Source organism: Herpailurus yagouaroundi, unplaced genomic scaffold (genome assembly GCF_014898765.1).
Source record: "Herpailurus yagouaroundi ecotype Mexico unplaced genomic scaffold, PumYag 190, whole genome shotgun sequence".
NCBI lineage: Eukaryota > Metazoa > Chordata > Mammalia > Carnivora > Felidae > Herpailurus > Herpailurus yagouaroundi.
In genome coordinates this window covers 36,615,904-36,640,073 of record NW_024412421.1, presented here as the reverse complement: position 1 = coordinate 36,640,073, position 24,170 = coordinate 36,615,904, and the positions used below count along the sequence as shown (strand labels likewise).

The window sequence follows — 24,170 nt, the reverse complement described above, 5'->3', positions numbered from 1 at the left end:
CGGTTCTCAGACACACGGCCTATGGATGTTTCAGAATTCCTTTTCCCCAGAGAAAGTAGAGGGAGAAAACTACTTCTGTTGACAAACAAAAAGGGGAAATTTAGATGAGAATCCTCCCCGTGATGACTGCACTTGGCGGCGGCAGCTGTCGCGTTCTGGAAGCCGTGAGCGAGGCTCCCGGGTCTGCAGGAAGCTGAAAACAGAGGCGGGCGCGACAAAGCCACCGAGCCACTCTCGCCACTCGGCCCTCAGCAGTCCGATCCACTGCTTCACCTGTTGTGTTCTGGTTCTTGTGCAACAATTTGAACCGGCCCAAAGTTAGAAACAATCAACAACTACTTTTAACGCCTCAAAATCACATCTAAAAGTTCCCACTGAGAGGGCCCCTCACCCGGTGAACAGCTTCTCACAGGAAGTCCAGGACGGGCTACGGAGAGACGACGACAACAAGGGCCTAGTGTGTGTACGTGGTGCCCCTACCCCCTTGCGGGCTGCTGTCCGAGTACGCGTGACGGCGCACATGGGACTGGCTCAGAGCCATGCGGTCAACCCTCCGGAGTCCTGACTCAAACCCAGCCCGCCTGTGCCCCTTCAGCCCAGGACTGTGCCCCGGCCACTAGGGGCCGAGGGGAAAGCCCAGGCTTCGCGATGGGAGGAGCCGGCAGGCAGGTGGGTGTGCAATGGGACTAGGCACCCCACCCTCCCACCCAGCCACTCCTCGAGCTCTGCTCTGCCCAGGCCCCCGACACCCCGCTTCCACCCTCACCTGCTCCAGGCACGTGTGACGGAGCCGGGCTCTCACAAGGGCCACATCCCGCCTGCCCACCCACAGCAAAGGTGCAGCCCGCCCCAGGGTCTGCAGGGCTCCGGGCCCCGAGCCCACGCCCCTCTTGCTCCTCTGGCTGGCAAGCTGAGAACGCAGGCTGCACGTGGTGGATGGGGCCACAAGCTCAGAGCCACGGTTAGATGGCTAGTTCCAGCCTAGTTCCAGGCGACTCGTCGCCTGCTCTCTCAACAGGCCCCGTCGGAGAGAGGGAGTCGGTGAGGGCAGGCCCCACGGCTCCAGGAAGGCTCCCTGTGGACGGTCTCTCACAACTGAGCGCAGGGGACTGTTTTCCTTTTGAAAAGCCACTCCTTCATTCTCCGCAAATCACATGTGAAAAAACAGCAAACACACGTAGTCGGGGTCAGGGACCCCTCCCGCTTCACGGACACCCGCAGGCCGCCCCAGCCTGGGAAAGAAACAGGCCAAGTGTGGCTGCTCGCACAAAGCAGCTGTCTGTGGCGGCGCTCCGCCGGCCCCCGGACAGCCCGGCACCCCAGAACTCTTCCTCGGGCCCCCACAGGAACACGCGGGTGGGCCGCTCTCCCACTGAAACACTCACAGGCCCCCACCACCTGGCTTGGAAGCAAATACAACCACTGTGCTGGCAACTCAGAAGTTTCTGACCGTCAATCGGTCCTCTGCTGCAGAGAAATCGGGCGATCTGACCTCCTGGGTCTCGGTTCAGCCAAGCCTTGCTCGTGTCTCCAGAATTCCTGGAGTCTGTCTGCCCCCCTCTGCTTCTACTGCTGCAACCTGGGCCGTACCCCCGTGTTAGTCTCTCAACACAGCCCCGCTACGACACCGTCCTTCTTCAGTCTCCCTGAAGGTCACCCTGCTAGGCCCCCCCCTCCCCCCAGAGCAGTTTCACAACCCGCACTACCGCGTGTCTCCGCGGTACCGGGCACCACAGGCACGGATGCCAGGTGCGGATGCGGGCACATTTCCATCCCCCAGGAGCTCACAAAGAGAGGCCGTCTGGGGCTGTGCTACCTTCTGGGAGAGGGCTTGGCTCGCCCGGCTGGCATGGGTGCATGTGGTACCACAGCTGGTGAGCGCAGGGGACGCCCCAACCTCCCAGGGGACGTGCCCTGAACCCGCGAGGCCGGGGGAAATGGACAGCTCCCGTGCTGAGCCCCTACCGCGCGGCAGATGCCAGCATCTCGCGCCTCCTGATGCCCCAGGAAGACAGCTCGGTTTCCCGGAGGGCTCATGGGAGAGCCCAGCTCCCACACACAGGAACAGAACCAGCCTGTCTGGCTGATGCAGCACGAACCACCCCCCCCCCCCCCCACCACACACACACACACAGTCTCCCTGGGCACCAGCACACTGGCCCCACCGCCACGTGCTTCTGCTCTGGGCCCCCCCCCCCCCCCAGCTTCCCCACCACCTCCAGGGAACCTTCTCCAAACCTCTGCCTAATAACCTGTACGTCACGGCCTGCACACAGGGCGCCCTTACTCCTTGCACTGATGCTCCAAGGCACGTCTCCAAATGAGAGGCAACCACCCTCCAGCCTCCAGTCCTAGGAGCCCTGTCGACTCCCCATGGGAAGAGCAGCCCCCCAACCAGAGGCCACTGTGCCCACGCAGCCCTGGGCCCGGTCCAGGCCACAGACGGAGCCTCTCCATCAGGGCTCCCCCTCCAAGCCCCTGACACACTGTCAGGGCCGTGGCCATTTACAAACACCTGACGGCCCGCAGAGCCATCGGGAATCGGGGACCACGGCTCCCTCACCTTCACAAACCCGCCACACAGGGCACTATGGGTCACGGGGTCACACACCACCCCACGGCGGCCTGTCAACATGCCAGCACGAGTCCTCGGGCTGCACACACACCACGTGCCCAGAGACCAGAGTGGCGCAGGCACACCAGAGGGTCCCAGCTGGCATCACGCTCCAGACCAGGGGCTGGCGGACGGCGGCAGCCCACCGCCTGCTGTTGAAAAATACCATTTTGTTGGAACACAGCCGGGCCTACTTGTTTTGTCAGTGGCCACTTCCAGGGCGGAGCGGTTCCAAGAGACCCCTCGGCCCACAGAGCCTGGCCCTCAGGAAAAGTCCGCCGCCGACCGTGAACCACTCTCGCCCCACCTCGGGGGCTGACGTGGGCTGGTTACATGAACGGCCTCTCAGAAGAGTACCAGGGAGGGTTCTCAGGATCCGTGACAGACACCCCTAGCGGGTCAGACAGGAGAGGCAGAAAGTGGAGGGCCAACAAACGGGGACACCATGGCGACGAGCCACTGTAGTGTAAGAGGGACCTGGGTTCTGTTTCTTAGCGACTGCCAGGAAGATCTACAGTCAGGAGAAAATGGTCAGTTTTAATTTAAAGTATAAGAGAACAGGTAAAAACATACCTGCTATTCTTATAACAACTACGGAAAAAGTCTTTCTGTTTCTCTCTGTCCCCAACAGAAGGCTCATGGATCGGCGTCAGAGAGTTTCCTGTGACAAAAACGACTCCTTCCTGGTGGGACAGCGCCCTTCCCTGGTCTGAGATAGTGAGTTCCAGGTAACCCACTCACTTCCCGCCCTTTGCTAGATGAGACTTAAAGCTCACATTCAAGCACAGTGGCCCTCCAGAACCTGGGTCTCACACGCGGCTACCCAGCCTTTCTGTTAGAAGTCTCGTGTCTCGTGTCTTTCTGCTTCATTTTGTGTCTACATCATAAGCCACGTCAATGCGTCCCAGAGTCAGACGAGCCCTGTGGATTGGACAAACCCAGGGGTGAGAAGCAAGCGGGTGCTGCCGATAAGTATATGGGCCACCCGCAGGGCCACTTGCACCCCCTAAATTTCACCAATGGTACACAGGGATCACTGACTTGAGCACGGGGCCCTCTTCAAAGAGGAGGCACACCACACAGGCCGTGAGGATATCAGGACCAGCACCATGAGCTCCGCCAGCTACAGTCGGGAGGTCAGCCCATCAATAAACCTCTTGGAAAGGAAGGAGGGAGACAGCACCCTGCTCACGCCAGGGGGAAGCCAGGGAAAGGCTGCGGTCAGCAGAGGATGGGGAAGGCTCTGGCTCTGCTCCTCTCCAGGCCTTGGAACGGCCTGAGGACCAGTGAGGCCAGGGTCTGAAAGGCCCGTGCGCCCCCGGTCCTTCCCGCGGGCAGGCACCGGCGATGTTCACTAAAGGAGACGCTCCATCCGGAAGTTCCTCTCCCGGCTCTGCGACTAGTGCCGAAGCCAGCATCCTCTCGAGCCAACAGTGTGGGTCCAGACTCGGCCCCGAGATGCTACCTTATACGACCCGCCCTCAGCCAGACCCTTCCCGCGACCAGGCACCAGCGGAGGTGAGCAGAGACAAAGGCCACACTTACACCGGATCCCATAGATGGTGAGGGGGTCGAGCTGCTTCTTGCCGTGCTTGCCCTGGCCCGAGAGGTTGGACACGGCCTGCACCTCCCGGTGGAAGAGGTAGTCCAGCAGCGTCAGCGCCATCTTCTCAGCGGTGCGGCAGTTGGTGCTGATGTGGAGCATGTCGGACGGGATGATGGCACAGCGCACCCGCATCTCCGGGTTGTTCTCGTCGCCCAGCCAGGTGCCGTTGGGGTAGTCCTCTGGGAGAGACAGGACACAGTCTCACGTAAGCTCACGAGTCCAAAGCACCCCGTGCTCAACTCAAACGCACTCGAGAAGGATCCTCCCTGGGGGCTGTTGGCGAACTGCTCTCCCAACTTCCAGAGCACGGCCAAGAGCCCCGGGGCGACCCCCCAAGGTCACAAAGGAGAGGTGTGGACACCTACAGCTGACCAGAAACCAGTGCATCGTTTCCAAAAGAGCCGCCGCGGTTTCCTGCGATCCATCTCGGAGACAAGATATAACACTGTGACCCGTAAACACCCCAATGCCTTCCAGTTGGGCTTCCCTGGGGCCAGGCTGGCCCCACAACCTCAGTGAAAAGCACACAGAACGCAGAGCGCCGTGCACCGTCACCCGGTCTGCAGCCGAGGAGACGGCGCTGCCCACAGCCCTCGCGAGTCTGGTGGCAGAAGGCCCCGCAGCGCCGGCCGAGGTGCCGCCCAGACCCGACACCTGGGTCTCAATGTCCGGAAGCGGGGACACCAAACAAGCTCTAGCCTCCAACCGACTCCCTCCACAACTGCCGCAGGGGAGCTTCACCAGCGACTTCTAAACACCATGCTTGTTTTCGGCCTGCTGGCACCCGGAAGGACAGCAAGCAAGAGTGGTCCCGAGAGTGTTAGTGTCAGGGATCGGGAGGGGGGCTCCCTCGGGTTCCAGCAGCAGGATAGCCACCTGGAGCCCACCGGCCTCTGGGGCGACAAGAACCCACGCACAGCCCTGGAAGTGCTCTGAGAAGAAGCCGTGTGGAAGCCAGGCACATCCCACGTGAGAAAACGGATATGCTGCCCTGCACCGCGGGGGAGGCAGCCGGCCAGCTCGGGGGGACAAGGGGCTCCAGGGCTGTGCAGACCAGCCCGTACTCTCCTCACTGCGAAGCCCTTCCCTGAGGGCTCAGGGCTCCCGAGTCCTGTTCTGTGGACCTCCCCCACCCCCACCCCTCTCCCTTCCCACCTTTGACCTCCCAGCAGTGAAGCTGGAAGTCTATCACTGGAGAGCACCTTCCCCTGACCTCCTATTCAGAGCACTGTGACCTTTTTCCTCTCCTTGTGGAAACTTCGTTCCCTGCCACACGTGCTTTCCTTAACCCTGAAAACTGCGCCATTCGTGATCTTAAAATCCCAAAAGTACCATTTTATGTAACGAAAAGCCCCAAGTCTCGCTTGACTGCAGGAGCAGGGCACACAGGAGGGACGGGGTCTGGTGCCTGGGGAGCTGCAGGTCTCTGGGACCCGGGTAGTCAAGGGACCGCGTGCGCTGCTGACACCTGACCTCTGACTCCAGCAGACCCGACACCCTTGACCAGGTCTGGAGAGAGGCACTGCTCCACATGGTGTCAAACGCTCTGGATTCGTTAGTTCTTCCAGGTCTCCCCACACCCAGGCTGGCTACCCCGGCGAGCCGCCCAGTCTTCTCTCTGGCCACCTCGCCCTCGAGAGAGCTCTGCGAGGAAGGGCTCCAGGACCAGCAGACGATGGAGCTCCCGGCCTCTCGTGCAAGCAACTCGTCTGTGCCTCTGCAAACTGAAAATCGTTACCAGCCCCAGACTTGGGCTTTCTCAAGGGTGATGTGACATGCAAACGCCCAGAGCTCAGCGTTCACGTGGGGGAAGGCCGGCCACCGCGATGACAGGGAGACAGGCCCACGGCTCGGGGAAGGGGAAGGGGGCGGGCAGTGGGGTGGCTAGCGCCCCTCCCGTCCGGAAGGGGAAACCTCACCCCGGCAGTGTGCCAGATGCAGATCAGATCCAGCTCCCCCCGGACCTGGGGAGGACACGGTGGGGCAGAGACCAGGCTCTTGGCCAGGCTGGCTTCCGAGCCAGACCCTTAGCAAGGAGCGTTGGCTTTGCTCAGGCACAGATTCCTTCCAGTCGTTGCAGGAGTGACCTAGACTGCGTGTGAAAGGGCGCCCTGACTGTCAAACTTCAACTCAAAGGAGCCTCAACCTTTGGCAGAAGGAAGCTCCGCTTATGATCAGAACTGCCGGGAAACCTGACGGCTTTCCAGACCAGCTCTTCTGATGCTGACACGGAAGCTAGCTGAGGTGTGGGAGAGAGCCCCTGCATCAACAGGCCACCGTGGGACGGCAGGGGCGTTTACAGGGAGAGCCGCAACCTCCCTCTGGGAGCCTGGGACACAAGAGGGACACCAGCTTTCTGACAAGCGGGCCGTAAGTCACGTCGCAGCCACGGTTATCGCTGCTTCAACATTTCTCACGAGCTTTATTTTGAAATGTCCCAATGTTTACATTCCGACCTCCCCGAAACAGAAAACGTCCCCATGAAGGGCAACCAGCCGGGCCCTGCTTTGCCAAAAGCCTGGAGCAGAGCAAGTAGAGAGCCCGTCTGTGACCCATGCCTCCACCCTGCCCCTTTGCAGGAGCCTCACCCAGCTGAGCTCCTGAACCCGGAGGTGTGCACCAGCACCAGGCGAGGATCAGCAACCCTGTCGAGATGCCCATGTCACCACCGGGGGCCGAGCGGCGGCCAGAGCACCACTTAGGGCGGCTGAGGCGAGGCTCCTGGCTTTAGCGAAGGGCAGAAAACAAATCACCCATCTTGGCCGCTGGAACTGAGAATAAGCGATGAGTAGCCAGCGTCATCTCTCAGAGACACCAGTGGTTTACAAGTGAGGGAGCAGAGCCGCGGGCACATGCTCAGTAGATGCACGTTTGTGAGCATCACTCAGCTACTACCACGCTCGGCCCGCGTACAGAAAGACAGGCTGGCACGTGATCTACACGCAGATGGACGGGACTCGCGGGGCGGTCTCGAGGTCGTATCCGAGATGCCACGAAGGCTCGAACGTCTAGGGTATTTACATCTAAAAATCCCTACTGGGCAACTCCACGCCTGGCACGGGCTCTAATGGTCAGTATCAAAACCCTCAGTGAGCCCAGTTGCGATTACACCACAGAGTGGAAGGACTTCCCTCCACCTGCAGCAATCAGGTCAAGACACAAAGCAAGTAGGGGAAGGAGGGAGGGAGAACAGAGATGGGGGAGTGACCCTATGTTGCTGAGAACTGACAGATAGGGGACACTGGGGAGTGGACGGGATGACAGGAGGACTCCTTTGGCCACTGATGAGGTTACTCGCCAGCTCAAGAACACGTCTCAGTACAGGAACTACCGTGTTGAAACCTTTCGGGGCACCTGGGTGGCTCAGTCAGTTTAGCGTCGAACTTGCTTCCGGCTCAGGTCACACCTCACGGTTTGTGAGTTCAAGCCTGATATCGAGCCATGTGCTGACAGCGCAGAGCCTGCTTGGGATCCTCTCTCTCCCCCTCTCTCTGTTCCTTCCTGGCTCCTACGGGCTTGCGCGCTGCTCTCTCTCTCTCTCTCAAAATAAGCTTAAAACAAAGAAACCTTCCACGCTGCAAGCCCTTGCTGCTGACTTAACCGTGAATACCGTCAAACCCAAGGTGACTGACGTCTAATGACATCTTTGTTGGACCTGAATGTCTGAACAGGAGGACCCCTGTGAGCCCACAAGGAAGGGTGGCAGCATCCTGAGCCATGAGGGGCACAGAGCCACGCCGCACCTGCCTCCCCGACCACCACAGACACCCCCCGTGGGCTGGCACAAGCAACGCTGCCCAAGATTGCTGCAGCCTTTCTCGGGAACGGGTAACGTGACTGTGCTAAGCAAGCACCCCACGTTTACGTAATGTTGTCAGAGCAACGTAAACGCTGGACAAGGGCTCAGGGCTGTCTTCCCAACAGTCACCCACATCTCGTCGGGCTGATACCAAGACCACGTGCCTGGGACACGCAGGACGTGACTCAGTCAAGGACGAGCAGCTCAGGTCTCTGCAAATACCCCCTGAACCGTAGCACTCACTCCAGCCCTGAGAACCAGCTTCCTTCCAGGCTGCCCTGCACACCCAGCCCGCCCCTCGGTCCCCACCTCAGGGAAGTGTCTTCCTCCACCAGAGCCGTGCCATCTACGCCGTGAGGCCTCCCACCGGCGCCACGGCCCCACGAATCAGAAGCCCCTTAGCACGGGGCCTCCGACACCTGCCCGCCTGTACCAAGAGCACCTCACCTCGTCCAAACCCTGTACTCTGGCCCTGGCGCTGAAACAGCGTCATGCAAAAGACCATTCTTCCAAACGGCACCCAACTGGACAGCCTCGTGGTTCCAGAACAACAAAGAAAAACATCAACAAACCGACACTGTGACAAACGTGTAAATCAAGTATTTTCAAAAAGATTCCAACTCTCCGAAGGCAAGACGTGATGCTAAATGAGAGAACAAAGTTACACATCGAAGCTAAGCCTCATTTTTTTCACGTCGGACATGATTAATCGTAAGACTAATTCATCAGCAATGAGTCTGTCCTCAGCAACTGGCCTCTGCTAAGAGCGCCACAGAAGAGAACACTGAAGGGCAAGTCCTCAGCCGAGGACACCAACGCCACCAGGAGAATTGCGATGCTGGGACAACGGCCAGGGTGGACGCGGGGGGGCGGGCGGTCTCCTCACCAGGCCCTCACAGGAAGTTGGCTTCCGTTCTAGCAAGGGCTCCCCACTCCTTACTGACACCTATCAGCAAAAACACCTGTCCTCCGTGCCAAGCACATGGGCTTCTGGAAATGCTACCAGAATACTCTGGAGGATGAAAGATGTCAGTTTAAATTCCTCTAGAAAACAGTTTTGAAGGTCCTCAAAAAATTAAAAAGAGAACTGCCCTACGACCTAGCAATTGCACGACTAGGCATTTATTCAAGGGATACAGGTGTGCTGATTCGAAGGGGCACATGCACCCCAATGTTTACAGCAGCACTATCGACAACAGCCAAAGTATGGAAAGAGCCCAAATGTCCATCGGCAGATGAATGGGTAAAGAAGATGCGGTTTACATATACGATGGAGTATTACCTCGCAATCGAAAAGAAGGAAATCTTGCCATTTGCAACTATGTGGATGGAACTGGAGGGTATCATGCTAAGTGAAATTAGTCAAAGACAAACATCATAGGACTTCATTCATATGACAACTTTAAGAGACAAAACAGATGAACATAAGGGAAGGCAAGCAAAAACAATATAAAAACAGGGAGGGGGACAACCCATAAGATACTTAAATACAGAGAAAAAACAGAAGGTTGCTGGAGGGGCTGTGGGAGGGGGGATGGGCTAAATGGGTGAGGGGCATTAAGGACTTGGGAGAAGCACTGGGTGTTACACACAGGGGATGAATCACTGGAATCTACTGCCGAAATCACTGTTGCACCACATGCTAACCGACCTGGATATGAATTTAAAAAGTAATTAAAAAAATTAAAAAACCACAAAAAAGTTAAAGATACGTACCAAGAATATTATTAAGGTTTAGCATTCAAAAAAAATCCTACAGTATTATTTCAAGAAATGATGCTTCCCCCCCCAAAAGTAAATTACTCTAAAAAATGAGTTTCCCTTACCCCCCACCCTCCTATCACTCCTGAAAATAACAGTTTAAATTTCCTGCATAACACAGGAAATTATCCAGAAACTTTATTCCAATCAAACGTCTCAAAATTTCTTAGAAGGCATTTTACGACCTATTTACAAACTATTCATCCCTAACTTCACCGGGCACTCTGTGAGTCCCAGGCATGTGGTCTCTAGAGCAAGAAGTCAAGCCCAGTGGACAAGAACTACAGCCCAAGTCACGCTGCCCAACACAGAAATGACAACTCACTGCCACGGAAGCAGGGGACCCACGCCAGTAGGAGAAAGGACCCCCGGGCTCCACCGTCACCATCTGTGGTCGTCGGGGCGTTGAGCAGCACCTCCAGGACCTCCGGCAAGAAGAGAGGACACCGGAGACGCTCGGGCCCCCCGCCTCCACAGGGTCATACCGGCCGACCAGCTGGTTTAGTTTCGCGCCCTCTTGGAAACACTCAGCCCTAACCCACTTCCAATGCGGGAGTGAGAACCCGGTCTGGACTCCAGCTTCTCGCCAGGACAATGAATCAGGTCCTTCAAATGGAAAACAAGATGAAACGTCCTTTCACATAAATATCTGAGAAATTTACCTTTTAACGATCCATAGAGGACTTAGTTTACCAAAACAGCTTGGTCAGTTTGGGCATCGGAAACAATAGAAAGGTTCTGCTGGCTTTATTTAAAAACTAGCAGATTATGAGAAAAAGAAACTTGCCTTCTATTCCAATCATTTAAATTCTCAATGCAATTAGCTGGCACTTCTGCAAAGTCTAACATAATGAAAAACTGAGCAGTAACTTGAATTTTCTTGCCATTAAAACACTTGAGTACAAATATTTGTTCTGAGGTCTACTTGAGCCCCAGGAAGGCGAACAGAAGAAAGCACCAAGCCGCGAGCGGCTGCCACATTCTCACGACAGTACAGGTTCAACGGAGAGAAAAGGGCCACCTGGAGTCACGCTCCCTCTCAATACTTGCTGGCACACGTGTGCACAGACGCGCCCGACCACCGCGCGCACTCCCCTCCAGTGACGGCAGTGAGCCTTGCCAAACTCACTGCGTGCCCAGGGCCCAGGCCTGAACACGCTCTCTCCCCGGATGGCACCGACCCAGCACTCACGCGAGCCGGGACTTCAGGCGGCCAACTGCAGCTCGGGCGCTCTCTGCTCAGGGCGTTGCTGCCAACATCTGTGTGTGACCGCAAAGTGGCAGGGGCGGGGAAAGTGGTTACCAGCCACTCCAAACGCCGTCTCGCTCCAACCAACCCTAACTCACCACCTCACCTGTTTCCAAAGACAACGTGGTTCTGCCCGTCCTGCCTGCCAGCCACGAAAAACGTCTCAGTCATGGAGTCCCGTGTGTCTGCAGCACCATGGAGAGAAGGGCAAGGGAGCGGGTGCCCGCCTCCCGTGAACGTGCTGCTGGGGCACGCTTGTGGGTCCCGGTGATGCTCCCAGAGGCCCGACACCCTCGGGGAGGGCTGTCCATAGCCGCGGGCATCTGTTGGCTGTGACTGAGACGCCACGTAATCGCTTCTCTGTCATCGTGAGAAGTGACGCTACCCCGAGGACAGTGAACAAACAAAAGAAGGCAACACTCGGTGACTCAGTAGGGGCCCCAGGGTTTCTCAGAGACACGGGACACGGTCACAGCAAACCTCACATCAACTTCGTTCAAAGTCAGCCTCCACCATCTCCGGACAAGACTTCAGGGAACAGACTGCTAGTCGTGACTGGTGTCAGGCTGCATTTTCCACCTCGACCAAAAAGTAACTTTTACCTGGCTTCTGTTAAGGCCTGCAAATTTAATGAATTTCAAAAGCAACGTACTGCGTACAACGGAAGACACGGCTCCGAACAGGAATGGCACCACAGGGTGAATCCCTCAGAGGCTCCAGGAGCCCGGCGCTCACACGTCTCCTGTGGCCCTCACTGCCCAGCACACCCGACTCGCCGCGTCCCCGTCCTGAGCCAGACACTTCCTGGAGCAAACATCATGAGCCTCTGGCGTGAGGACAAGCCCAGTAAGGTCTGCTGCTTTTAAAACTGACCGATGGCGTGCGGCTTTCTCCACGCTGCCGCGTGGAGCAGGGGCGGCGAGGACAGGGTGGCCCGGCCTGCAGGCTCTGGCCGTGCTCATCGAGAGCAGCCCCGGTGAGCCGACCAAGGCTTTCCAAGACGTGCCCGGCCGGGCCGGCCTCCCAGCACTGAGTCACTCGTGATACAACTTGGCACCGACTTCTAAATCCTTGAAATTCAGGTGCTTACACTCCGACTGTGCCTCTTATTCACGTGCGTCACCCTCAAAGAGCGCTGAGGACACTCTGACCTCCGACCGACCCACGAGAACGGACGACCCGCCTGCCATCATGGCATTAGACACAGTTGCCTTTGCACCCGTTGCCCGAACAACCATGCTCATTTGGGAGCGATGTGACGTCTGTGAGCTGTAAACGGATTGATAACTGGGGGTTTTCAAAGAGGCAACTCAAGAGGACTGAGGTACACACAGGATACTACGGAAAAGGGACAAAACCAACGGTCTCTGGCACCGGAGCCACTGTGAGCGCGTCGCACAGAAACCACACGAGCACACCGCCGACCGGACGGCAAGGCTGCCGGCTCGGGCCAGGTTGCCCCACTCGGCACGAGTCGTCACGAGCTCGCCCGTGACCACCACAGTGGAGACCAAGGACGCCTCGGTCCTTTGCCCCCGAAAAGTGGGAACCACCGGGCACAGACACGGGGTCTCCGGGAGGCGTCACGCGCCGCCCGTTCTGGAACGCGGGGCGGGGTGCTGCAACGGCCTCCCGGCGCGGCCCGTCCGCCACAGTCTGCCGCGCCCGAGGACGCACCGGCATCCTTAACGCCGGTCGGTCCTCGTTAACCTCGCCGGGATCGGTCGCCAACCTGTCTGTGATCCCGCTCTTGTGGGAGCCCACTTACGACGGCCGATATGCTGGCTTTTAGTGTTATGACCTCATGAAGAATTTGTTTCAAACAAGTTTCTGTAAAATAAATTATGTAAATACATCCTCGAGAAACATTCCTGGCTACACTTCCTTCTTCACACATGCAGGCTGATGTTCTGTGAACACGGCAACCTGCACCCGTCGTATTTCACGGCCCCTGGAGCCGTCCCCTTCCTGGCGCCATGACTGACGACCTTTCCCAAATGAACCGCTCCCGCCAGATGTTACCTTGCTGCCCCCCACCGAGTACATCCCAGAGATTTACCACATAAGTCATGTTACTGACCGGGCTTTGGAACATTCATGAGGCCAATTTCCAACAATAATCCAATTATAACTCAAGTACCATCCCTCCCCATTAAAGCTGAGTACCCAACATCTTATGAGAAGGATTACTCAAGTTTTTTAAGAATTCTCAAGTGCAAAGACAGCAAGAATTTAGACTCTTTATTAAGAAATCACTGGGGCGCCTGGGTGGCGCAGTCGGTTAAGCGTCCGACTTCAGCCAGGTCACGATCTCGCGGTCCGTGAGTTCGAGCCCCACGTCGGGCTCTGGGCTGATGGCTCAGAGCCTGGAGCCTGCTTCCGATTCTGTGTCTCCCTCTCTCTCTGCCCCTCCCCCGTTCATGCTCTGTCTCTCTCTGTCCCAAAAATAAATAAACGTTGAAAACAAAAAAAAATAAAATAAAATAAAATAAAATAAATAAATAAATAAAAGAAATCACTAAATCTGGGGCGCCTGGGTGGCTCAGTCAGTTCAACATTCCACTTCGGCTCAGGTCATGATCTCACGGCTTGTGAGTTCGAGACCCGCGACGGGCTCTGTGCCGACAGCTCGGAGCCTGGAGCCTGCTTCGGATTCTGTGTCTCCCTCGCTCTCTGCCCCTCCCCCACTCACACTGCATCTCTCTTTCTCTCTCTCTCAAAAAATAAATAAATAAATAAATAAATAAATAAATAAACATTAAAAATTAAAAAAAAAATCACTAAGTCTCTTCGTTGATTTTAACACATTCCATTTTTGGTCCTATTTTAGCTGCTTTGTTTCTGACTTGGCCAGCTTAACCTCTGAGTGATGATACCCCAATGCTGATCTATGACCGCAATGCCAAGAGAAGAGAGGAATTGGAACCAGGGTAAGTTTACTGCCCACTGCCCTCAACAGTTAGCACTCCTCTGATTCTGAGGAAATCTATGCCGTGACAGACAAAATAGCCTACACAAAAACACGGGGACAAAATGCTACGATACCTCGCAGTAAATAATCGGACTCCAAATGTGATATAAAACGACACGTCAACTCGGGCAAACCGTCTGGAATTCTTAAGAAATAAACCATTTTGAAACCTGTGGTTTCTAAAACCACAAGCACTTAAATGCTTTTTTTTCTACGAAGGTAAGAACGGTCTGCGTACTTGCAGCTCTGGGTTGTCAGCAGGAATTAAATGACCCCACGAAAGCCGAGCTCATGGCCCTTCAGAGCTCTGCGTGTGAACGGTGCTTCTCTAACACAAGTAGCTGCCTGACGCTCTCTCCAGCTCAGCGAGGGGTTCTAGTCGTGGGGCAAAGCACTCACCCACCTCTCCGCGCACCCATCCGCCTCACAGACGTGTTTCACGGAACATGCCACTATCGGTCGATAGCAACTCTGATACAAGATGTTAGCGGAGTAGCTTCTTCCTCAACAGTTACGTCCGAGGCACCCACTTAAAGAGGACTCCGTCCGCCTCCGTGTCCTCCCACACAGACCACGGTGCCACGAGGGCGGCGCGGCCCGGCCTCCACACAGCAGGCAAAGTGCCGGCGGGGACCCTCCCAAGGAGTGTCAGCACAACAAACGTGTCACCGCACGTTTTCTCCTAGTGCAACGGTCAGGCAGAATGCTCCTGAATTATGACCTCTTCTTTGATATAAGGTAAAATTCAGAATCCGTCAACTCTGTCTCGTCTGCCCAATCCTAGTAACAGGTACCGTCCAAGAGTCATATCTGATGGAAACAATCTGCTAGAGAGTAACGCTTTTGACAAATGCATCAGCTCATAAAGAACTCAGACTCAGATCAAAAGAAAATCTGTATTTTTCCCCCCCGCAGACATTTATAAGCTGGAAATTTGACCCCTTTTTCTATGTTCATTTGTGTCACTCTGTAGTTTCTCCAAGTGAAATATATCTCACACTAATCACATCACAGTAACACACATAAAAAGATGAAATATGTTGTATCTACGACAACCTCAGAAACTCCTGGTGTTATCGAGTGTTACGCGCCTCAGGTGACACACTTTAGACCGAACAAACACCGGGCCTTAAGTGGCTGGTCAGACCTGTGTGCGTGCCCGCCCAGGACCCACCCGGACAGAGAGAACAATCAGGCTTCTCTGCGACTGCTGTGAACACCATCTCCTCCACGGATGTTTAATGCCCGTTCGCCGACACTGGCGACACCCCTCTCTTTCTTAAATTTAACGTGTAAGAAATTGACCCAGTGATTCCACTGCCGGGTGCTACCCAAGAGAAACAAAACCACACGTTCTCCCAAACAGCTGTTCACGAACGTTCCGAACAGTTAAAAAGCGGAAGCACCCCAAGTGTCCGTCGACAGATGAGCAGATGAACAAAATGTGGTCCATTCACACGACGGAGAAGGACCCAGCCACAGAAGGATCGGAGCGGCGATACTCGCCACACCGTGGACGGCACTGCACGGCCCACGTGTGCCAAGTGCCTGCAGCACGTAATTCCAAAGACAGGAAGTGGACGGTGGCTGCCAGGGCTGCTTTCCAGGGTGACAGAGATGTCCCGGCATTAGACCGGGGGCTGGGTGTACAACTATGTGAATGTACTTTAAAAACCCACTGAATTGTATGCTTTACGATGGTAAACTTTAGGGCACCTGAGAGGCTCAGACAGCTTAGCATCCAACTCTTGATCTCAGCTCAAGTCATGATCTCACAGTTTGTGAGTTCAAGCCCCATGTCGGGCTCTGGGCGGACAGCTCAGAGCCTGCTTGGGATTCTCTCTCTCCCTCTCTCTCTACTCTCCCCTGCCCATCCTCTGTCTCTCTCTCTCTCTCTCTCTCAAAATAAATAAGTAAATGTAATAAATAAATAAATAAATAAATAAATAAATAAATAAATAGGTCAAATCTATGGTAATTAAATTAGATGTTTTTTAATTAAAAAAGAAACTTTTTTTAATGTTTATTTTTGAAAAAGAAAGAAATAGAGTACAAGCAGGGGAGGAGCAGAGAGAGAGGGAGACACAGGCTCCGAAGCAGACTCCAGGCTCCAAGCTGTCAGCATAGAGCTCGATGCAGGGCTTGAACCCACAAACCCTGAGATCACGACCTGAGCCGAAGTCAGACGCTTAACAGACTGAGCCCCCCAGGCGCCCCTGATCTTGGTTTTTTTAAAAGGCAGTCACTAAACTCTGTTTCTCTCCCTGCTCCTGCTCTGCTGTCCTGATCCTTGCTATTTATGTCAGAAGTGAGCAAGACTTTGAGAAAAACACTGTTTTCAATGTTTCAGATACGGTAACTGGTCTCACAGAAACATCGTGGCTCGGTAAATCTACATCATCGTTTTAGGAAAGCTACGTTGCATTTTTAGTCAAAATCAACAACTCAGACGTAAAGCAAAAAACCGCACAAGTTTACCAGTGAATAAAGCACAGGCTTTACAGGTCGGGAACACGGCACTAACACGCCTGCACTCCCCCTCCTCCCCGTGCTGTGGGAGGCCATGTGGGCAGCCCACGTCGGCCCACGTTGGCCTGCAGAGGCAGGACAGAGGCACCAGGTGGCTACGGACACTGTGGCAGGAGAAGTAGGGGGACAGGACGCGGTGTGGGCGAAACGGGCCCCAGTCCAGGCGCCTGCCAAGCAGCTCCCTCTGCCTCTCGCGGGAGGTGGCACAGTCCCCTCTGGGCACCTACGTCTGGCCCCCAGCAGAGATGTGGAGAGACCTCTGTTCAAAGGCAATGATCAGCTCCTGGTTCTAGAAGCACAGCGGTGTGTCCGTCACTAGAAAGCCTTCAGAAACCGCCTGAGTGTGTGGAGAATTTCCACCGTCTCCTACCACGTTTTACAAATAGCAAACACATACAGATGTCCCTCAACTCAGGATGGGGTCATGTCCCAAAATACCTATCGCGGGTTTGGAAACATTCAAAGTCAAAAATGTACTTAACGACCCTAACCTACCAAACATCGTGCCCCAGCCCGGCCCAGCTTCACTGTGCTCACAGCGCTCACGGCAGCCTGTCGCTGGGCGGAGTCATCTCGCACAGATCGCGACGCGTGAAACCGCTCACGGAACGCACGCAGCCACCGCACCAACACCGCTGAAGTTGACGGAATGGCAGTGTGGGTGCAGCAGTGCGTCTGTCGGGGCTCCAGCCATCGACCTCATGATCGCGGTGCCCCGCGCCAGGAGGGAGGATCGGACCGCACGTCGGTGGCCTGGGAAAAGATCCAAACTCAAACCCAAAGCACAATGGCTACTGCACATGGACTGCGTGTGCACCGCCGTAAAGTTGGAAAACCATCAAGCTGGACTATTGTGTTAAGGTAGGGACCGCATGACTTTCCTGAAAAGCAAAAAACACACAGAACAGAACAGAACAGAACGCTGTACCTACTGCCATTCAGGCAAAGGAAAGAAGCTTTGCAGGCGCACCTTCCGAGTTCAGGGTGATGAGGGTGACGTTGTTCCCAATGTTCTGACTTCCCGACTGTCCACAGTTGGAGACGGAGTCGCTGGCCTCGGACCCGCTCTCCCCGTCCTCGTTGTGGCTGTCATCCTGACCCGGCACCTTCACCACAATGGTGTTCTGCCGTCTCCCGGGCACCGCGCTGAGCGGGAAACAAAAACACCAGCCGATGTTGTGAGAGCAGCACAGGCAACGAGCAGAGACTAGCGCTGAAGCCGCCGCGTGCCTCTTTCCTCCACTCATCAGAGAACCTAACTGCACGAGGCGGCAGCTCGCGAGTCTTCCCACACCGCTCTCTCTACTCGGGGGAACAGCGACCGAATCGCACGAAATGGCCTGGGGTTGGAAGAAACTGTGTGAAACGTAAAAGTCGACACACGCGTTCGTGTCGCAGAAGAAGTAAAACCACAACCCACGGTGACTCAAGGCCGAGAAGGCGGCTCTCTGATCGTGGAGGTGCTCCCACAAAATGGCGGCACTTGAGTGAGAGCGACTGTTAGGGCTGTGTCATGGGAAAGACTCATCGGAGAGCAAGTGTGCCTGGAGACTTCCATTGACCCAATCCACTCCACGCTGGTAGGCCTTCTAGAAGGGACTCAGCCTTTGTTAACCAAGTCAACACTCCTAACTATTCTCACCAACAAAAACCACTGAAGCGGGTCTGAAAAGCCAGTCGAGACTCTCCCAGAGGATGTTCTCACCACTAAAGGGGGCCTGCTATGGATCAGTAAGAAACTGCCAGAGAAACAGGGCACAAGCCGCCAGCTCTAAAAAAGGCTCAAAACATACGTCTTTGTTACCTGGAGACAAGCTACTTGCCTCTACCGCGCCCCTCTCCACATCCCTTCGTGGGGACTGCTAAGCACCGAGAAGGGGGACGAAGCCCAAGGTCCCCGTTCACAAAGACAAAAACATGCTTCCGACCGTGGTCGTGCCGCAGGCTGGGGCGCCAGCTTCTGAACTCGATCCCGCAGCACCCTGGCCAAGCTCACCTCCTGACCCCGCCTCCCAGATCCCCAGATCTCCTCAGCCTGAGCGTCAACAACTCTTCTCCCGCCACCCGCCACAGCAGGCCCGCGGCACAGCCAGGCCCTGGGAGCCTGGGCTCGGACAATAAAGACAACGGGACAGAGCCGGGGCAGGAACAACCTGCGGAGGGCACTGAGAGAAAAAGGCAAACAGAACGCTGTGAACACGCTGACGGAAACAGTAAGCAAAGCCACCGTCTCGGGGCAGGTCGCCAGGAAGAGCGGAGCCCAGACTGCCGGGCAGGGCCGTCCACAGCACGCTTCCCCGTCACACGATGCCTCTTACGCACCCTTATTTCCGACCAAGGTTACAGTTCCAGTGTCTCAAGAGAAAAAGGTGGGAGGAGAAAATCATCACCTCGAAATGCCTTCATGCTTAGCAAACTCAATAGAAGGTGTCTGCTGGGCTGACACGCTGCTGTACAGACAGACAGACAGACAGACACACGTGAGGAAGTGGTGGTCGAGGGAGGAGGGCACAAGCTCCACCGGCTGCTGTGGAAACACAGAGCCATCTCCCCACTGGGCACGTGAGCACTGGACACAGAAGTTCCCGGTGCGTCCCCCCTTAACACGTCCCCTTCTCCAGCTGGCACACCAGGACCTGGGCCTGCATGCAGCACGGCCCTTGCCCACCACAAACAACTGTGGGCCGCGCCTGCTGGGCTCGACCGACCAGCTGTGCCCGGCTCAGGACGTGGAGTGGCTCTCGAGGGGACTCATCGCGGTGGCAGTGGCAGTGAAAGGCGGGGTTGGTGTGGTGGCTACTGACTTGCTAACGGTACTTTCCAGGGGGTCCGGTGCCCTGTTGCCCAAGGGTTCTTCCATCTTGGCTACAATGGCGCTCTGCCGATCACTGTTGAGTATTACTGTAGTCTGGGGGACGGCGCTAGGGAACAAAAGAATCACAAAGAAAAAGAAGACCTTAAAACAACAACATTCATTGTCAGAATACACAAGAGTAATTCAATACACTCAGCATCCAATGACCTGCGCTACGGGAGGGAGGGGGCCCCACACAGAAGTCACGTTTAAAGTGATTTACTGTCTACACCGGGCATAGGATAGACCAGAGGTGGGCTGTTTTGCCGAGAGCTTACCACCCCTCGCTGCTAGTATGCTTAGTTGAGTTGAGATCAGAGTATTCACACCTTTACACAGAAGGGAGCCAAAGGCCACGGGTGACAGTGAGGCTCCCGAAGTAGCATGTCTGCGTGAAACTCAGCTGGTATTTTCACTCGTCCCATCCCAAGGAATGCCTGCACGGCAGCCCAGGCTTTCAGAACCACACGTATCGACACGATTCCGAAATGTCAGCTCCGGAGGGACAGGGGCAAACACGACAGAAGGACTGTGGGCAAAAACACCTGACATTTATCGCCTCCAGCTGCTACTAGGGGAGTGTGTGGACCACACGCAGGGCTTTGCTTTGAAGGATTCCCCAAAAGAACGGAGCCCCTAGGAGGGGACCTTCCTCGAGGTGGCGCTGTGAGTTTAAGCAGCAGCCAGCAGCTTATCCCACCGAGGTTCCCCAGGAGACTGCTCGGTCATTCATCTTCTGGCCACAGGAAGTGCGAGCACGCTCTCAGGAGGCTGCAGGGCCAGAGAGCACCGGAAATGCACGGCAAGGCCACCTGAGCACGGGTCGTTCTTAAATTTCACGACTCTGGGAGAACCACTGCTCTCACGTGAGAAAACCTCATGTAACCAAAAGCACGTAAGAAAACGTAGCCCCGTGTCAGAGCGACACGGCTGTTAAACGCCCCCTCCCAAAGTCAGGGTCACAAATGGCACCATCTCATGTCCGAGTAAATCGCAGGACCGTGAGGGGTCTTCTAAAATAAAAGCATAATCAATAGCATTTCATTCAAAACTTTGTATTTTCAGCGATTCTGTTTGTTCTCTGGTGACACCTAAAGTAACCCACCAAATCCTTACAACGTGTCCACAGGCAGGCCTCACAAGTGACGTAGGTGACCTTCGACTTGGTACTGTGGCCACCCACAGGCTTTGAAGATTTCGGCTTCCCTCTTTCAAAACAGGAGATGAATGGTTTGTATGCACTGGGTATTCTCCTGAAGTATGTCCCGTGGGGCACTGCTCCCTGCTCCCTCCACCCCAGGATCCTACATGCATGCACCTGTCTCCTCTCCACTCCTCCCTGAGCAACTAACCAGGATGACCCTGCGGGGTGACAACAGTTCCCTAATGAGAATTCACGATGGATAGGAGCACAGTAGAGGTCTCAGAAGTCCTGGAGAAAAAAGATTAAAATTTATTCATGGCACCAGCTGGCAAACTGTTTGAGTAAATGTACCTTTTCTCCTTAACGATTCTTGTTAAGATCAAGGAAACGATGTTCTGAAGCAACCAGCTTCAATGTGAAGAGGCACCCTAGATGTACCCCAAGACTTTCGGGGGGTTCCCGGGTGTGGGCAGCTCTCACGATGCAACGTCCCAGTCCTCACCTTGCACAATGTACTATTTTCCAAAAATGTTTCCCTTGAGAGAGCACCCTCGTCAATGTGTCTGTTCTCTTTCACAAAGCCCCTTTCCCACCCTAAAACAAAAGGACGTGAATGTGGGATGCGGGGACCCCAGGAGGGAACACGAGGCCACTCTGAGACACCAGGCGGGGCGTGAAGAGTCTACGCCTCCACTGACCGACCAAGCACCGCTGGGTGAGTTACTGGGTTACCATTCCTTGTTCTCAACGAAACTGACGGAGGACCAAGGGACCTTTTTCAGCTCACAGATGATCAGAAGTAGTTCTTGACGACAGTGTACAAAGACCATAACGACCTGAGGAGCTGAGAGGCGCCTCTGCCCTCACGGGAACCAAGTTTCTCAGCACTCAAAACTTTAAAAACTACCAAGGGAAGCAGGACCAAGGCCGAACCCTGTCTCACCCTGAGTGATAAGTCATTATCATCCATGGATTCAAGAATTAACTAAATCTAAAGCCCCATCCATCTCAAAAACACACTCATGACACCGAATTATTAAAAATCAGTCACACAAGTAACACACATAAGCTGTTCTGTTCAGCTACGCACTAGTGACTGTAATGAGAACTCAGCCAAAAGAGCTGAGCCCTGTGGCTACGGGAAACACAGGTCCCAGCTGCAACTTCTATCCACGTGTCCGCTGCAAAGGAGGACTACGTCAGCCTGGTGGATGAGGTAAACTGCAGGGCGGGGCACGAACTTCCAAAACGCAAAAGGAATAGGGTGAAATTCAACTGTGGAAAGCTTATTCATGGGATGCTTTTAAACGGGTAATAGTATTCATACCATAATGGAAACATTGAAGAAAACAATGAATGCATTCTGTTTTTAAATATCAAGGTCACAACATGCCAGAAATTATACCCTTTCAACTAATGCAATGTACTTGTATCGACCTCAAGTCGTATAAGAAGAATATTTCATTTTTCAAAAATTAAGGAACATCCATATCACACGAGTAAGAATGCAGTTGTCATCTGAGGGCTGATTATAGGAAAAGTGCCACAAGAATGTAAATGTCTTGCCTGGGCTGAGTTACAGTCCCCAGTTATGCAATCAGATACCGATGTGCATCTGCTGTGAAGCAATTCTGCAGATGGATTCAAAGTCCCAACTGGCTGACGTTAAATTAACCAGACGGGAGACTACCCTGAATGGACCTGGCCTGATCAGGAGAGCCCTTCCAGAGGAGGTTTAGGCATTCTGTCCCTGGTGTTGGAGACGCCGGACAGCTCTTGCCAGCTGATCCCGATCTCCCCTTCCCGCCTACCTGCCCTAGACTTCAAGCGTGCTTGGCTACCCCCACAACTGTAAGCCAACTCCATATAACAAATCCTTTCCAGGGTGTGCTGGTGCACTGTGTGTGTGTGTGTGAGAGAGATCTCTGTCTCTCTCGCTCTCTCTCTCTCTCTCTCACACACACACACACACACACACACACACACACGGGTGCGAACATATCCCCTACAGGTTCTGCTGTGAAATAACTATAGAAGTAATAGAAGTACCACATCAAATCCTAGGTCCCCGGTGGCGACATCCCATAAAGCCCACAGTACAGCATCAGAAGCAGGAAGTCAACACTGGGACGCTTCCGTCAATGCAACAGCAGTCCTCGCTCGGACTCCGCCGCCAGTTTCTGTGCGCACGTGTGCACGCGTGTGCGGTTGTGCACGGATCAACCCCACGTGACCGTGCCGTCACCGTGCCACCGCTAACGAGCAGCGGCCTCATGCCGCCCCTTTAGACACATCTGGCCTCCCAGCCTCACCCGTCCCCCAGCAAGTGCTAACCTGCTCTCCATCTACGGTCCTCACATTTCGAGAATATTACAGACGTGGAATCAAACAGCGCATGAGCTTGGAAACTGGCTTTCTGTACTCAGCGGAAGCCCCAGATCATCCAAGGGGCAGAGCTACCACCGGTTCAACCGGCGTCATTGCTGCGCAGCTTCCCACGGCACAGGGGTCTGTGAACCTTTAACTCCAGAAGGGCATCTGGGGTACTGGCAGGTTTGGGCTCTTACAAATACGCTGCCACGGACATCCCCATAGAAGTCGTGAACCTAAGTTTTCATCTCTCTGGGAGAAATGCCCAAGAATGTGACTGCTGGGCCCTATGGTAAGTACACGTTTAGCTTTACAAAAAACACCGCCAGACTTTTCCAGAATGGCTGTACCTTTCACATTCCCACCAACAAGGGATGAGAAATCCAGTTTCTCCGCATCCTAGCCAGCATTCGGTGCTTTTCGCCATTCTGACAGACGTGGAACGACACTCGGTGTGGTTTGGACTCGCGCTTCCCTGACGACTAATAGTCACGTGCCCATTCACCATCCAGATCTCCTCTTTGGCAACATACCTGTTCGAGTCTCCTGCCCGGTTTCTAACCGGGCTTTTCTCCTACAGGTGAGTGTGCCGTCGGTCCCTGCCAGGTGCGTGGTGAACCAGCATGCCCTTCCCATCTGCAGCCTGACTCTCCGTCCTCCTCACCGGTCTTCGTGGAGCGGAACTTGGTGATTTCCATCATGTCTGATACCTCCTTTTCCACGGGTAGTGCATTCACTGTCAAGTCTGGGGGTCTGAGCCGGGCCTCGGGCCCCAAACACTGTCCCCTACATCTTCATCTACAGGTATTACAGTTTTATATTTAAACGTGTGCTCCAGTTACAATTAGTTTTTGTTCCAGGTATGATGGGACACCGAGGTTCATCTCGCTTGTTCTGCCCGGGGATGTCCAAGTGCCCTGGCTCGTGTGTTGAAAGGCTGCCCTGCCCCACTGGTCTTCGACCCTCTGTCAAAGCTCAGCGGGGCTATTTCTAGGCTCTATGTTCCAATGATCAATTTGTCTCTCCCTCAGTCATTTTGTTTTCTTTTTTTAAGTGTATTTTTATTTATTTTGAAAGAAAGATAAAGAGCAAGTAGGGGAGGGGTGAGAGACAGAGACAGAGAATCCCAAGCAGGCTCCGCAATGTCAGCGTAGAGCCTGACACGGGGCTCAAACCCATGAACCCGTGAGATCACGACCTGAGCCAAAATCAAGAGTTTGGCACCCAAGTTGACGGAACCATCCAGGCGCCCCAATCGTTTTGTTTTCTAAAA

The 24,170-nt window shown here is 54.8% G+C and overlaps 1 protein-coding gene across 6 annotated transcripts in view; it reads right to left on the bottom strand.

Annotated features, from left to right (window-relative positions):
• Window positions 1-24,170, bottom strand: part of BANP (BTG3 associated nuclear protein) — a 110,959-nt gene that overhangs the window by 37,907 nt on the left and 48,882 nt on the right. For 4 of the 6 annotated variants that reach the window (XM_040443298.1, XM_040443295.1, XM_040443299.1 and 1 more), the window contains exons 5-7: window positions 19,334-19,450; window positions 17,500-17,675; window positions 4,160-4,399 (exon numbers count right to left, since the gene is read on the bottom strand). In XM_040443298.1, the coding sequence (XP_040299232.1) occupies window positions 4,160-4,399; window positions 17,500-17,675; window positions 19,334-19,450 (533 nt within the window). The remainder of the gene's footprint in view (window positions 1-4,159; window positions 4,400-17,499; window positions 17,676-19,333; window positions 19,451-24,170) is intronic. The other 2 variants (XM_040443300.1, XM_040443301.1) reach the window with 1 other exon arrangement.